Genomic DNA, 17858 nt, shown 5'->3' with positions numbered 1-17858 from the left:
TCAAATGAGCTAAAATCAGGTTTATTTCTTATTTTAATGATTTCCTTAGCATAAAATACTGTTAAAATGTTTTTTGTTACTTTTTTAAAAAAGTATTAAAAATACTACTATTTTCAAAATTTTCTAAAACCAGTTATTTTTAGTAAATTTATAGATTTATTTTGCTTAAAAATATATTAAAGTGATGTTAGGAGCATTTTAAAAATAGTAGTAAAGGTACTACTATTTTTCTATAAAGGCAAAACTGAGTTTTTTTACCTCTAAAAGCTTTAAAATGATAATAGAAAACTAATTAAGCTATTTTAAGCCTTAAGGCAGACTTATATATTATATTTATCTAGTGACTTTAATGAAATTAGATCTCTTAAATCCATTTCAAAGCAAGACATTGCCAAAATTTTTGTGTTTCATTTTTTATATTTTACAAAATTTTAAATTTTTTTTGCAAAGTTAAGTTTTCATAATTCGGGCAAAAGAAACTTGTAGCAAATTTCTTAAAATACAAAAATTTTGGCAATGTCTTGCTTTGAAATGAATTTAAGATATCTAATTTCATTAAAGTACTACAAAAATTCAATTTAAGTCTGTTTTAAGGCTTAAAATTGCTTAATTAGTTTTCTAGCATCATTTTAAAAGCTTTTATGCTAATAAATAATGGACATCACTGCTTAAAATAGTTGTTTATTAGCCTGTTTTGTTTACATTTCACAATCCTGGTTTTCTTTACATTTAAACTTACTCTCTCTCTCTCTCATGAATGTGGTAATGGTCGCCATATGAGTTGAATTGCTCTTGTTTTGTTGTGACTCAAATATGTAAAAGGATGTGTGTGTGTGTGCAAGCTTTGTTTGTTTTGATTTTGTAAGTATGGAAGTGTGTTGCTTTATTTACATTTGTTAAAGTTAGCCTGATTTGTTTACATTATGCAATCCTTATTTTCTTTACAATTTAACTCTCTCTCTCTCTTGGATGTTGTTATAGTCGCCATTTTAGTAAATTTGCTCTTGTTTTGTTTTGATTATAGCAAGTAAAAGGATGTGTGTGAATGGGGGATTAGGTGAAATTTGTATGTTTTGTTGACTTTGTTTACAATTAAACTCTCGTTAATGTGAAAAATGGCTGCCTGGTTTGTTTTAATTAATTTAAGGTTATGTGTAGAATAGGTTAAGTTGAATTATCTGGTTTATTAGAAATTGTTTATTAAATTTAATTTGAATTAATTTAAATTTTATTTCTATTTATAAAAGCAAAAGAAAACTGAAACTTTTTATTATAAAATTTCTTTGTTTATTTTATTTTTTTATAAAATCACTGCTTTCTAGATTCTTTTGTTAAAATTTTTATTAAATTTCAAACAAAAATGTTTAACTAAATTAAACAGTTTAATGACTTTATTATAAATTCTATCATGCTTTGGTATGTTTCCATAAAATAGCTATGATTTTTAATTTAAATAATAAAAGATTTAAAAAATGTTTGGCCCCACCACCATTAAGTAAACGTACTTAAAATTTCTAAATAGTTCTTAACAATTTTTCGTTAAATTCATAGTTTATTATTGTTTTAATTTCAAGCAAAGCTTATTTGTTTAACAAATTTGCATTTGTTAATTATAATGTTTTATTAAATGAGCAACTCCTCCTACACTTTAAACTATTCAACACCAAATGTCTGTGAAATAGTGGCCATAAACAAAAAAAAACTATACAATTCAATTCAAACAAATTATAAAAATACAATTCATCAGTCACGATTTTGTTATTGAGCCAAATAGCTTAAACCAATAAATTACCTAGCATTTTTTTTTTGGTAATTTGTTATACATTATTTGGCGAAAGTCACATGTTTATTTTTGAGTTTTTATTTTTAAAACAAACTTTGTCAACTTTATTATTCTTTGTGGTTTTAAAAGAAGAATTAAATGAAATTTCATTAATTTTTTAAATAAATATTTTATTAAAATATAAAGAAAAGGTTTAAATTGTTAAAGTAAATATGAAAAATTATACATGTGTGGCAAATTAAAAGAGAAAAAACGTTTTAAATTAACAAAAATTAAATCAATAAATAAAAAACATGATTCACAATAACTATAATTCACAATAATAATAGAGAAGCATTCACAATTTGAAGGAATGTTAGTATGGCCGCCATATAAGTTATAATGCTCTTGTTTTATTATGATTAAACAAGTAACAGGATGTGTGTGCCAATTCACAATAACTATAATTCACAATAATAATAGAGAAGCTTTTACAATTTGAAGGAATGTTGATATGGCCGCCATATAAGTTGTGTTAATCTTGTTTTATTATGATTAAACAAGTAAAAGTAGGTGTGTGTAAATTCTTAATAACTATAATTCACAATAATATAAAAATATTTTCAATTGTAGGTAAAAATATTTGTCATATTCAATAATATTTTTATTTATTTTTAATTATTTTCATATGCAATTTTATTCACCCCCCCCCCCCTTCAATTAAAGGTCATTTCGAATGTTAATGTTTACTGTAAACTGTCAATAATTATTTGATTGATTGAACGATTTTAAAATTTAAAATGTCATGTCACCACTTACTTGTAAATTTTGCTTAATCATCTGTTTATTTATTTATAATCATTTCCACTAACTCCCAAAACGTCTGTTCGTAACGGTAAACTAATGTTATATTTTTGGATAATTGACGTCAATTTTGTTTATTACAAAAAACAAAAAAAAATGTATTTCAATATTTACACAATATTATTTGTTGTTTTGCGTACCCACCCAAATCACACGGTTCATTTAAAAAGTTGTCCAATATGTATAAGCAAAAGTTGTTGTTATTGATGACCAATATTTACGTTTGTAAATTATAAAAATAAAAGATATTGTTTAAAACCAGACCTTTTTAACTAACAATAACAATTTGTTGCATCTTATTTTTTTTTTTTTGGGAAAAAAATGCAAAATATTTTTTTTTAAAACAAATTATTATGTTAAACATGTTTTTAGTGTAAATGTTTTAATTTTAATGATTGCTGATCATGTGATTTTTAAAAAAAAATTGTAATATCAGTTTGTCCTTAGCTTTAGCACCATTTAAATAAAGAAAATTAATACGTTTTAGCTTTTTCCTTTTAAATAATTAAAATCTCTGTATTTTATATGTGTTTTGTTTACATTTTGTTGTTGGCTTTCTTTACATGTAATGGCCGCCATATTTATTGTTATTCTCTTGTTTTGGTTGCTACACATTCAGATGTTTATGTGAGTGGCCGCCATGTTGTTGTGTGAGTTGAGTTTGTTATGATTCTCAGTTAGTTTTGTTTATCCTCTTGTTTTGTTTTAGTTGCTACACATTCATATGTAAATAGAAGGATGTGTATGTGGATGGCCGCCATGTTGGTTTGAGAGATGTGTGGCTCTCTGTTTTGTTTACCTTATCTCGTGTATAATGCAATGGCTAAAGTATTTGTATTTGTTGTAATTAAACAGTTTTTGGAGCATATTGTAATGAGTTTCATTGCATTTGCTTTTCTGTTGTATTGTTTTGAACGTTAAATGGTTATTTGTAAAGCATCAGGCATGTTTGTTTTAATTTTGTATGATTAATTAGGATTTTCGTAGTATTTAAGATGAAGTTATTCATAGAATTAAATTTTTGCTAACTTGAGGACATTTTTATCATATTTTTTTAAGGTTTTGTGTGTCTCTCTTTTGCTGGAGTGTCTTTTTCGTATATTTTTTTGATTCTAAGTGAAAACAGAATGCAGTATAGGGTACCTATGAAGTCGTTTTTCTTTTTCCCAAATTTTTGTTGGTTTTTTTGCATTAATTTTTTGCTTTGGTTTCACATTTCGGGGTTTTATTGTTTTAATTTACAATAAGACTTTAATAACTACTTAATTTAATGTTTGTTTTTTTTTTTAATTTAATTTCCCCTGTTATAAAAGTGTGTGTGTGTGTTTGTGTTTTAAAATAAAATTGAAAACTTTATAGATGATTTTAAAAAAAAAAAATAAAATACATTAACGTCAAAATTAAAAATGTCAATGTCAACATCTTTAGTAGATGATAATGCTTTCGCATATTAATTTACAAATATTTGTAAATTAAATTTGATTGAACTAGAAATGAAACTTTTAAAGTTTTAAATAAATATTTAAGCTATATAATGGCAAAATAAATAAAACTAAAACAACAAATTTAAGTTTGCTTAAAAATAAACTTGATTCTACCAAATAAATTAAATAGATTTAATATATTATATAGAAATTTTTCAACAAACAACCTTTGACCTCTAAATTTTTCCATCAAGTCACAATAGTTTTTTTTCTAATCACTTGTTTTTGTAGAAATTTTAACTTTAACAAAACACCTGATGATACTAGAGAAAAATATTATTATTATTATTATGAAAAACAGCAACAACAACAAAAAAAATACTTAAAAAAATACGTGACTTCCTAAAAATATTGAACATTAATTGAATTTATTTACTATTTGTTTAATTTTGTTGAAATAAGCAAACTAAACATTACTTGTTTTTGCCATTTTATTATTTCATTTCATTTAAATTTTATTTTTATTTTCTTTAGAGTAAAATTTCGAAAAAAGTGCTAATTTTCTTTGTAAGCCATTTTTTTTTTTGCATTTAAAACATTTATTTTGCTCGTGTTAATTTTTATAGCTAAATACGAGACATGTGAAATAACAAAAAATCATAAAACTGCCTTAATTTCTTAACAATATTAATATTTTTTTTTAACTAGTCATGGTTATTAACCTTTTAAAGTTGAAAAGCCCTTTTAAAATAAAAATTTCTTTAAGTGTATTTACAAATTTTAGGCTTAATAATCTATTAACAGCTTTCTTTTGTACCCCCATCAATAACAATTAAACTTGATTGTTTTTTGTTCCAGTTCAAAAATTTAACCCAGTTTTGTTAATGCATCAATAATTAAAAATGACAATAAAAAAAAACCGCATTCTTAAATAATATTTATGGGAGCAAAAACTAAAAACATGAATAAATTAAGAGGTAAATAATTAAAACAATTGTGTTTTTTAAATGTCATCAACATGAAGGAAGAAAAAAATTTGTAACTTTAATTCAAACTAACAAAATCAGACAATTTTTTAATAGAATTTAAAAAAAAATTGGGGAAATTATTAACCGGTTATATTTTTATTCATTCATAGAAAAATGAATCGCTTATTTGATTAGAACATTTTTTAATAGAATTAAAAAAAAAATTTTGAAAATTATTCGAGTAACTGGTTATTCGAATAAATGATTATTCGGTTAATCGAATAATTTTATTCATTCATAGAAAAATGTCTTACTTAATGGATTTACCGAGTTTTTAATAAAAAAAATTCGAGCTAACTAAACGGGTAACCGGTTTTTGGTTAATCGATTATTCGGGTAACCGGTTATTTTACTTCAATAAAAAAAAAATTTTACTAGTTTTTAAAAAATAAAATTAATTTTATGAAATTTATTCGATTAATCGGTTATTTGATTGAACGATTATTCGAGTAACCGGTTATTTTACTTTAAAGTTATGGAAAATTTCTGATTTTGAAACATATTATTTCTGGAAAACAAAGATAAATGGGTTTTTGATAGAGTTATATCAATTTTAGGAAAAATTATTTGAATAACCGGATATTTTGAGAGAAATTATTCGGTTAACCGGATTTTTGATTATACGGATAACCGGTTATTTTACTTTCTAACTTGCAAAATTCGGATAAATTTTGACAAAATTATTACAGTAATCGTGTATTTGATTAAACGATTATTCGAGTAACCGGTTAGTTTGCTTCAAAATTATGGAAAATTTCTTATATATAAAAAATAATTTTAAAATAATTTCTACGAAAAAGAAAAGATTTTAAGAAAATTATTCGATTAACCGGATTTTTGGTTACTCAATTATTCGGGTAACCGGTTATTTAATTTTGACAAAATTATTCCAGTAACCGGTTATTTTATTAAACGATTATTCGAGTAACCGTTTAGTTTACTTCAAAATTATGGAAAATTTATTTTATATTCAAAAAAATTTTTAAATAATTTCTACGAAAAAGAAAAGATTTGAAGAAAATTATTCGATTAACCGGATTTTTGGTTACTCGATTATTCGGTTAACCGGTTATTTAATTTCTAACTTACGAAAATCGGCTAGTTTATTAAAATTAAATTATTTTTGACAAAATTATTCCAATAATCATGTATTTGATTAAACGATTATTTGAGTAACCGGTTAGTTTGCTTCAAAATTATGGAAAATTTCTTTTATATACAAAATAATTTCGACGAAAAAGAAAAGATTTTAAGAAAATTATTCGATTAACCGGATTTTTGGTAACTCGATTATTCGGTTAACCGGTTATTTAATTTCTAACTTACGAACATCGACTAGTTTATTAAAATTAAATTAATTTTGAGAAAATTATTCGATTAATCGGTTATTTTATTAAACGATTATTCGAGTAACCGTTTAGTTTACTCAAAATTATGGAAAATTTCTTTTATATACAAACTAATTTTGAAATAATTTCTACGAAAATGAAAAGAGTTTTAGAAAATTATTCGGTTAACCGGATTTTTGGTTACTCGATTATTCGGTTAACCGGTTATTTAATTTCTATCATACGAAAATCAGCTAGTTTATTAAAATTAAATTAATTTTGACAAAATTATTCCAATAATCGTGTATTTGATTAAACGATTATTCGAGTAACCGGTTAGTTTGCTTCAAAATTATGGAAAATTTCTTTTATATACAAAATAATTTTGAAATAATTTCTACGAAAAAGAAAAGATTTTGAGAAAATTATTCGGTTAACCGGATTTTTGGTTACTCGATTATTCGGGTACTCGGTTACTTAACTTTCTAACTTACGAAAATGGGCTAGTTTATTAAAATTAAATTAATTTTTACAAAATTATTCCAGTAATTGGGTATTTAATTAAACGATTATTCGAGTAACCGTTTAGTTTACTTCAAAATTATGAAAACTTTCTTTTATATACAAAATAATTTTGAAATAATTTCTACGAAAAAGAAAAGATTTTTAGAAAATTATTCGATTAACCGGATTTTTGGTTACTCGATTATTCGGTTAACCGGTTATTTAATTTCTAACTTACGAAAATCGGCTAGTTTATTAAAATTAAATTAATTTTTACAAAATTATTCAAGTAATCGGTTATTTTATTAAACGATTATTCGAGTAACCGGTTAATTTGCTTCAAAATTATGGAAAATTTCTTTTATATACAAAATTATTTTGAGATAATTTATACGAAAGTGAAAAGGTTTTTATAAAATTATTCGGTTAACCGGTTTGTTGGTTACTCAATTATTCGGGTAACCGGTTATTTAATTTCTAATTTGCGAAAATCGACTAGTTTAATAAAACCAAATAAGTTTTGAAAAAATTATTCTGGTAATCGGGTATTTTATTAAACGATTATTCGAGTAACCGGTTGTAGATAAAATAATTTTGAAAAAAATGATTCATACATAAAAGGTTTATTGATAAAAATATTTTTTTTAGAAAATTATAAAAATTCAAGTAATTTTGAGAAAATTATTCGAGTAATCGGATATTTAATTAAACAATTATTCGAGTAACCGGTTATTTTACTTGAAAATTATGGAAAATTTATTTTACACAAAAAATAATTTCGAAAGAATTTTTACGAAAAAGAAAAGATTTTAAGAAAATTATTCGATTAACCGGATTTTTGGTTACTCGATTATTCGGGTAACCGGTTATTTAATTTCTAATTTACGAAAATCGGCTAGTTTATTAAAATTAAATTAATTTTTACAAAATTATTCCAGTAATTGGGTATTTTATTAAACGATTATTCGAGTAACCGGTTGTAGATAAAATAATTTTGAAAAAAATGATTCATACATAAAAGGTTTATTGATAAAAATATTTTTTTTTAGAAAATTATAAAAATTCAAGTAATTTTGAGAAAATTATTCGGGTAACCGGATATTTAATTAATCGATTATTCGGGTAACCGGTTGTAGAAACAATAATTTATTAAAGTAAAACATTAATGGATATTTTTCTGATACAAATACAACTTTTTTAAAGAAAATTATTCGAATAACTCGACATTTGCTTAATCAATTATTTAAGTAACCGGTTATTTAAGTTCAAATTAATGAAAATTTTCTCAAAGACCAACAATTATTTTGAAACAATTTATTAAAGTTTGTGTATATTATTCGAATATTCGGTTAATTCGATTATTAACTGATAATTCGAATACTTTTCCATTTCTTTCATATTAATATTTACTACAATTCCCCTAACCGATTAATCGCTTACTTCCGACCACTTTTTTAACTGTTTTTTTTTCAAAAAAAGTACAAACATTGATTGTGGAAAAAGTTGTTGATCTTGTTAACGGATTTATTGTTATTATTATTTTTTTTTTCAAACTCAAACTAAACTAAACAGGAAGAAATTTATATTGTTTTAATTGTTTTCTATTAAATTCAATATTATTATTTCATTTTATAGTTTAGTTTAGTTGCAATTGAGTGAGAGTGTGAAAATCACTTTATTTTTTATACCAGTTATTAATTAACTTTAGCTAAAACGGCATTTAATTTATTTACTTAATAATGTTTTTGTTACGCTATAATCTAGCTTAAGGACACATTATTTAAAATATGATGAAATTGTAATTAAAATAGACATGAGTACAATGTACTAGAGATAGAAAAGTGTTTGTAAAAAACAGCCAGGGGGAATTGAATGCAGGTGTCAGACGAATAAGTACTTTCTTGTTTACACCGTTTCACATTAAATTTTGAAAAATAAATAAAAATGTTTTCTTATTATCAATTTTATAAAAATTGATAATAAATTGATTGACAAAAATTTAAAAAAAATTATTGTGAATGATTTTTTTGAATTCATTGGAATTTTCAGTATTTTTCATGGTAATTTTAATTATTTGAATTTTTTTATTTTTGGGGAATTTTGTAACTTTTTCTTTACCATTTAAATCGTTTTACTTTGTATGTTAAGATTTCCGTTTTCTTTTTTGTATATTTCCAACTTTTGAAAATTTGGAAAATTATTGTGAGTTACTTTTTAAATTATTTTGGATTTTTCAGTATTTTTTTTGGTAATTTTAATCAGTTTAATTTTTATATTCAGATTGAATTATTGTTTTTGTTGCAACTCTTATTTTTCAAAAATTAGCATGTTATTGTGAATGATTTTTTTATATTTTTTGAGAATTTTGTAATTTTTTCTTTACCATTTAAATCCTTTTACTTTGTATGTTAAGATTTCCGTTTTCTTTTTTGTATATTTCCAACTTTTGAAAATTTGGAAAATTATTGTGAATTGCTTTTTTAATTACTTTGGAATTTTCAGTATTTTTCTTGGTCATTTTTATCATTTGAATTTTTATATTCAGATTGAATTATTGTTTTTGTTAAAACTCTTATTTTCCAAAAATTAGCAAATTATTGTGAATGATTTTTTATATTTTTGGGAAATTTTTTAACTTTTTCTTCACCATTTAAATCGTTTTACTTTGTATGTTAAGATTTCCGTTTTCTTTTTTGTATATTTCCAAGTTTTGAAAATTTGGGAAATTATTGTGAATGAATTTTTAAATTATTTTGGAATTTTCAGTATTTTTCTTGGTAATTTTAATCACTTTAATTTTTATATTCAGATTGAATTATTGTTTTTGTTCCAACTCCTATTTTCTAAAAATTAGCATGTTATTGTGAATGATTTTTTGTATTTTTGGGGAATTTAGTATATTTTACTTCACCATTTAAATCGCTTTACTTTGTATGTTAAGATTTCCGTTTTCTTTTTTGTATATTTCCAACTTTTGGAAATTTCCAAAATTTGGGAAATTATTGTGAATTATTTTTTAAATTATTTTGGAATTTTCAGTATTTTTCTTGGTAATTTTAATTAGTTTAAATTTTATATTCAGATTGAATTATTGTTTTTGTTCCAACTCATATTTTTAAAAAATTAGCAAATTATTGTGAATATTTTTTTTGTATTTTTGGAGAATTTTGTAACTTTTTCTTCACCATTTAAATCGCTTTACTTTGTATGTTAAGATTTTCGTTTTCTGTTTTGTATATTTCCAACTTTTGAAAATTTGAGAAATTATTGTGAATGATTTTTTAAATTATTTTGGAATTTTCAGTATTTTTCTTGGTAATTTTAATCACTTTAATTTTTATATTCAGATTGAATTATTGTTTTTGTTCCAACTCTTATTTTCTAAAAATTAGCATGTTATTGTGAATGATTTTTTTATATTTTTGGGGAATTTTGTAGTTTTTTCTTCATCTTGGTAATTTTAATCACTTTAATTTTTATATTCAGATTGAATTATTGTTTTTGTTCCAACTCTTATTTTCTAAAAATTAGCATGTTATTGTGAATGATTTTTTTATATTTTTGGGGAATTTTGTAGTTTTTTCTTCATCATTTAAATCCTTTTACTTTGTATGTTAATATTTCCGTTTTCTTTTTTGTATATTTCCAACTTTTGAAAATTTGGAAAATTATTGTGAATGATTTTTTAAATTATTTTGAAATTTTCAGTATTTTTCTTGGTAATTTCAATCATTTAAATTTTTATATTCAGATTGAATTATTGTTTTTGATCCAACTCTTATTTTCGAAACATTAGCATGTTATTGTGAATTATTTTTTGTAGTTATGAGGAATTTAGTAAATTTTACTTCACCGTTTAAATAGTTTTATTTTCCATTTTCGAAAATATTTCCATTTTTCTTTAAATTTCCAAACTATTGTGAATGTATTTCTTTTTTAAATTATTTTGTACAAAGTTCAGCTTTTTTTTTTCTTTTTCATTTTCTTTGGTGTATTTCATTTAATTGATTTTACTTTTCCTTTTTTTACATATCAAAATGATTTATTTCACAATTTCAAAAAAGAAAAAAAAAAAAAACTGAATGTTTATTACTTAATTATTAGACAAACATGACAGCAAAACAAGTTTACTTTTCTCAATAAGAAGCTTATAGAAAAATGCAATTAAGTTGATGGTGCATATTTGATTTATTTCAATTTCACCATTCATGTGTTATGACAGGATTTTAAATAATTTTATATAAAAGGTTTTAGGCCTTGCTATAAATGAATTCAAATATTAACAAGTTAAGAAAATTAATTTAGATTGGTGGCCATGAAATTTCAAATATTTCAAAAATTTAAAAAAGATTAAGAAAAATTTGTAAAAAAAAATCTTAAAGTGGTTAAATTGTTGTAAAATGGAATATTTTTAAAGTTTTAGAAATACTATTTTGAATTATTGAAAAAGTTATCTGATTATTGTGAATGAAAATTTTAGAAAATTCAAATATTTTGAAAATTTAAACAAGATTAAGCTAATTTTAAGTTTTATATTTGGATTTCATTGCAATGACAATTTTATAAAATTTTTATTATTGTGAATGAATTTTTTGTTTACTTTAGAATTTGAAAAATTTTTCTTTGTCATTGTAGTCGTTTTAATTTCTATGTTAAGATTTCCGTTTTCTTTTTTGAATATGGCCAAATTTCGAAAATTTAGGAAATTATTGTAAATGATTTTTTGGGTAATTTTAGAATTTTCAATATTTTGCATTGGCATTGTATTAATTTTAATTTTTTTATTTAAAAAACAATAATGATTTTTGTTGCCACTCAATTTTGTAAAAAGCAGCATGTTATTGTGAATTAATTTTTGGATTTTGCAGGAGATTTTTATTATTTCTTCAGCATTTGAATTGTTTTAATGATTGAAATAAACAAATATTGGCAATTTAATTCTTCATTTTTGCTCTAAAACTAATTTTCCAAAATTTATTACATTATTGTGAATGATTTTTTGTAATATAATGATTCTCGAACTAAATTTACTTTCCTTTAGTTTTGTTACTTTATTTCAATTGTTTATATTTATTGATCTAGTCTATTTTTAAACGTTTCTATAACACTTGTTCGACCTTGAAATTAGTTGTCTTACTATCCCGGATATAGTTTTTGCTGTTTTGTTATTTTTTTTTTCTTTCTAAATTTCCTTCTTAATTGTTGTATAATAAATATGTCAGTCAGCAGCAGCAGCACAAACTAGTGCCTACAATGTACCCATTATTTACAGCCATTTACAGACAGTGGTTTTTGCTTTAATTAATGTTTTAATGTTCCTTCCTTCCTTCCCCTTTTGCTTACAAAAAAACTAGTTATTTTAAACATAAATTAAAACATATGTAAAAGTTATCTATTAAAAACAACTGTTTTGTTTACATGAATTGTGTTTGTTTACCAAACATTAAGCCGGTTCTTAAATGTTGTTGTTTTAATCTAATTAATTTCCCTTTTTTTATTGCGTGGTCTTTGTTTTTTGTTTGTTTTCTTTAACCTTCTCTTTTGTTTTCTTTAGTTATGCAAATTTATTAGAAATTTTAATAAAACAAATTTTCCATTACGAAAAATCAATTCTTCTGCTCTAAATATCAATTAAATATTTAAATAAATAAACTAATATTTGTCTAGGTTTTGTTTATTTAACTTAAATTTTATTTGCTTACAAACAAATATTCCCATTTATAAAGAGTTTTTAAACTAGTTTGGCTGGCTTATCTTTAAGCTCTCTCTCTCTCATTCTTCTCTTAACAAAATCAATATGCATAAATAATAACAGCAACAAAAAGCTACACGTGCTGGTTTAACAACAAACAGGTGGTTGACTGTGGCTCAGTTGTAAATGTTTTTGTTTTGTTGTTGTTGCTGTTAAGTAGAAATTTATGAAAGCTTTAATAATGTGAGTGAATACTGTAGGCAGAGATGGAAATTCAACGAAAATAATGTTTCGTTAAGTTTTTTAAATTAATAAAACTTAAAATTGTTTTTTATTTTAGAAAGCTGTATTGTCATACTACACAAATATAATAAAATTTCCTTTTAAATGTTTTTCGTTAAGAAAATAAAGTTTCGTTAAGTTTTTTAAATTACCAAAAACCCAAATTTGTTTCCTGATTTATAATTTAGCTTATCTGTACTAAAAAACTATAATAAAAATTTCATTAAAATTCTTTCAGTTTAAAAATTAAAGTTTCGTTAAGTTTTTTAAATTAATAAAACTTAAAATTGTTGCTTGTTTTAGCAAGCTGTATTGTCATACTACACAAATATAATAAAATTTCCTTTTAAATGTTTTTCGTTAAGAAAATAAAGTTTCGTTAAGTTTTTTAAATTACCAAAAACCCAAATTTTTTTCCTGATTTATAATTTAGCTTATCTGTACTAAAAGACTATAATAAAAATTTCATTAAAATTTTTTCAGTTTAAAAATTAAAGTTTCGTTAAGTTTTTTAAATTAATAAAACTTAAAATTGTTGCTTGTTTTAGAAAGCTTTATTGTCATACTACACAAATATAATAAAATTTCCTTTTAAATGTTTTTCGTTAAGAAAATAAAGTTTCGTTAAGTTTTTTTAAATCAAAAAAACAGCTAACTTTTGTTTTGATTAATTAAAAAGTTTATATGTACTAAACGAATATAATAAAATTTTCTTGAAAATATTGGTTCATTTTAAAAATAAAGTTTCGTTAAGTTTTTCAAATATATAAAAATCTGAAATTTGTGTTAATTTATAAATTGCTATATAAATTACTATAGGAATATAAAAGAATTTTCATAGAAATGATTTTCGTTATGAAAATAAAGTTTCGTTAAGTTTTTTTAAAACAATAAAAAAGCAAAAATGTTCCTGATTTATTAAAAAGCTTATCTGTACTAAACGAATATAATAAAAGTTTTAGTAAAATGCTTTTAGTTTACAAAATAAAGTTTCGTTAAGTTTATTAGATTTTTGAAAAAAATTAAATTTGCTATATTTAAATAGAGTTTTAAATCTGTTTAACGATTAGGGAAAAATATTTATTAAAATATTTTTTTTCAAAAAAATAAAGTTTCGTTAAGTTTTTAAAATTCTCTTAAACAAGGAATTTTTTTAGATTTAAAAAGCTGTTTAGCTATAATAAACGAATATTGTAAAAGATACTTTTAAATGTTATTGGTTTAGAAAATAAAGTTTCGTTAAGTTTTTCAAATATCCTAAAACTGGAAATTTTTCTAAATTTATAAAATATTTTATTAATATTAAATGAATATAGCAAAATATGTGTTTAAATATTTTTCGTTTAGAAAATAAAGTTTCGTTAAGTTTTTAGAATTTACAAAAATATGAATTTTTATATAGATTTATAAAATAATTTAGCAATAATCATCGAATATAGCAAAAAATCTCATTAAATCCTTTTTGTTTCGAAAATAAAGTTTCGTTAAGTTTTTAAAATTACCGAAATTCAAAAATTTTCCCAGATTTACAAAGTTTATTTACAATATTTATTGAATATATCAAAAGATTTTTTCAAATCCCTTTAGTTTTCAAAATAAAGTTTCGTTAAGTTTTTAAAATTACCGAAATTCAAAAATTTTCCCAGATTTACAAAGTTTATTTACAATATTTATTGAATATATTAAAAGATTTTTTCAAATCTTTTTCGTTTCAAAAATAAAGTTTCGTTAAGTTTTTAAAATTACCGAAATTCAAAATTTTTTCTAGATTTACAAAGTTTATTTACAATATTTATTGAATATATTAAAAGATTTTTTCAAATCCCTTTAGTTTCCAAAATAAAGTTTCGTTAAGTTTTTAAAATTACCAAAAATAAGAAATTTTCTAGGATTTATAAAGTATTTTTGTTTCCATGCCTGTCTTAACTTAAAAAAAGCAACAATACTTGTCTTATAAAGCTTTTTTGTGTGTTTGCAAATTTTAATTAAACACTCTCTATGGATTAAGTGCATTTCAAAGAGTGTGAGAGAGATAGAGCTACATACACTAGTATAGAAATGCAATTATAGCGACAAACTACAAAACACAAGCAATGCTTTGTTTACAAAGTGTGGTGTGCTTAAGGCAAACTACAATTAAAGCGACAACTGCTTTAAAGCATTTTAGAGGTAATTAAACATGATTTTAAAGTTTAATAAGTTAAAAATGATTTCAATAATGCAAATAAATAATATTTTAAGGAAAAAAATTTTTAAAACAAAATAGAAACATACAATTGAATAAGTTTGTTACAAAAAAATCTTAAGTTTTACGTAGGAAATTTTAAGAATACTTTTGTGGTCTGTGGCCTCAATGCTTTAATTGTAATTTAAGTGTTAATACTATTTAAAAAATCTCCAAAGCTTTTTACAAAATGTGTCAATATTTAAAAACCAATTAGTACGCAATTGTTAAGCCATAGCAAAGGACTTGAAAGTTAAATCTAATTAAGCGAAAATATAAATAAAAAAACGTTATAAAAATTATTTAAATTAAAACGTAAAATCTTAAAATCAAAAACAAGCAACTAATTTTTTCTATAAATATTATTTCATTTCATTTTAGATGGTTTCATGGCAATCTTTCTGGTAAAGAAGGTGAAAAATTGTTATTGGAGCGTGGTAAGAATGGTTCATTTCTGGTACGTGAATCTCAATCAAAGCCAGGTGATTTTGTTTTGTCCGTACGTACCGATGATAAAGTAACTCATGTCATGATACGTTGGCAGGTAAGTTCTTCTCGTTCCACACAAATTATTTATTTTAAATACACTTTATAGTATTTAACTACAAAAATATCGATTGTGTTTGTTTTTGCTGTTAGTTTGCATTGCAACATTATTTTTTTTCAAGTTCAAATAATGTAATTGCGAAAAAAAATGCTAAACAAAAAATATATAAAGTTTTTCCTTATTATTGGTGACCTTGAACAACAACAAATAAATATAATAATAATAATGATTTTTTTTTTGTTCACTAAAAATTCTAAAACAAAATATTTATTTAATTTGAACGTTTATTTATTTGCTCTAACGTTGAAAATAAGTTTAATTCGTTAACAAATATGACAACAACAACAATGTACTAAACGGCAATAACAACAACAACAATAAATAATTAATATTTAAAGAATTTTTGTTGTTAACAAAAACAATTTAAATAATTTAAACGTTTTAACAACAAATTTAAAAAGAAAATAAAAATTTCTAAGAAAAGTTCTCGATAACAAAGTCTTCATGTTTAACTTAAAATTTTGAAAAAACTTTTAAGGCAGACTTTCAAAACTTTTGGATTCTATGAAATTGTTGGTCTTTGCAAAATCTCCCGAAAAATTTCATTACAGTGGGCCTAAGTTTATAGTCTGCAGAGAGTAACAAAAATTTAAAAATTTTTCTTCAAACTTAACCTCAATTTTTGAAAAACTTTTAAAGAAGACTTTATAAAATTTTATATTCAATGGAATTGTTGAGCTTTTCAAAATCACCCACAAAAATTTCATTACAGTGGGTCGAATTTTATAGCCTACAGAGAGTAAAATGTATTTAACAATTTTTTCAAAACATTTTACAATTTGTTCATGTTTAACCTCAATTTATGGAAATCTTTTAAAAAAGACTTTATTCAATTTTAAGTTCTATAGAATTGATGAGATCTTAGAAATATTCTTGCAAACTATCATAACAGTGGGCCAATGTTTGTACTCCACAGAGAGTAACTTGTCCATATGAATTTTCATGAACATTTTAAAGTTGTTTTCAAGTTTAACCTCAATTTTTGAAAAACTTTTAAGGAAGACTTTATAGAAATTTATATTCAATGGAATTGTTGAGCTTTTCAAAAACCCCCAGAAAAATTTCATTACAGTGGGCCAAATTTTATAGCCTACAGAGAGTAAAACTTATTTAACAATTTTTTCAAAACATTTTTCAATTTGTTCATGTTTAACCTCAATTTAGGGAAATCTTTTAAAGAAGACTTTATTCAAATTTAAGTTCTATAGAATTGATGAGATCTTAGAAATATTCTTGCAAACTATCATAACAGTGGGCCAATGTTTGTACTCCACAGAGAGTAACTTGTCTATATGAATTTTCGTGAACATTTTAAATTTGTTTTCAAGTTTAACCTCAATTTTTTGAAAAACTTTTAAGGAAGACTTTATAGAAATTTATATTCAATGGAATTGTTGTTCTTTTCAAAAACCCCCAGAAAAATTTCATTACAGTGGGCTGAATTTTATAGCCTACAGAGAGTAAAATGTATTTAACAATTTTTTGCAGAAGATTTTACAATTTGTTCATGTTTAACCTCAATTTATGGAAATCTTTTAAAGAAGACTTTATTCAAATTTAAGTTCTATAGAATTGATAAGATCTTAGAAATATTCTTGCATACTATCGTAACAGTGGGCCATCGTATTGTACTCCACAGAGAGTAACTTGTCCATATGAATTTTCGTGAACATTTTTAAATTTGTTCTTCAAGTTTAACCTCAATTTTTGAAAAACTCTTAAGGAAGACTTTATAGAAATTTCTATTCAATGGAATTGTTGAGCTTTTTAAAATCACTCAGAAAAATTTCATTACAGTGGGCTGAATTTTATAGCCTACAGAGAGTAAAATGTATTTAACAATTTTTTGCAGAAGATTTTACAATTTGTTCATGTTTAACCTCAATTTATGGAAATCTTTTAAAGAAGACTTTATTCCAATTTAAGTTCTATAGAATTGATGAGATCTTAGAAATATTCTTGTAAAATTCCATAACAGTGGGCTATCGTATTGTACTCCACAGAGAGTAACTTGTCCATATGAATTTTCGTGAACATTTTAAATTTGTTTTCAAGTTTAATCTCAATTTTTGAAAAACTTTTAAAGAAGACTTTATAAAAATTTCTATTCAATGAAATTGTTGTTCTTTTAGAAAACATCCAG

The 17858-nt window shown here is 23.0% G+C and overlaps 1 protein-coding gene across 6 annotated transcripts in view; it reads left to right on the top strand.

The window, feature by feature from the left end:
* The window catches only part of csw (corkscrew), an 87914-nt gene that overhangs the window by 59435 nt on the left and 10621 nt on the right, over window positions 1-17858 (top strand). For 5 of the 6 annotated variants that reach the window (XM_065506661.1, XM_065506657.1, XM_065506656.1 and 2 more), the window contains one exon: window positions 15490-15652. In XM_065506661.1, coding sequence (XP_065362733.1) covers window positions 15490-15652 — 163 coding nt within the window. Of the gene's footprint in view, window positions 1-15329; window positions 15424-15489; window positions 15653-17858 lie in introns of those variants that run through there. The other variant, XM_065506660.1, reaches the window with a different exon arrangement.

This window comes from Calliphora vicina, chromosome 4 (genome assembly GCF_958450345.1).
Source record: "Calliphora vicina chromosome 4, idCalVici1.1, whole genome shotgun sequence".
NCBI lineage: Eukaryota > Metazoa > Arthropoda > Insecta > Diptera > Calliphoridae > Calliphora > Calliphora vicina.
This window is presented reverse-complemented; position numbering and strand designations above follow the sequence as displayed.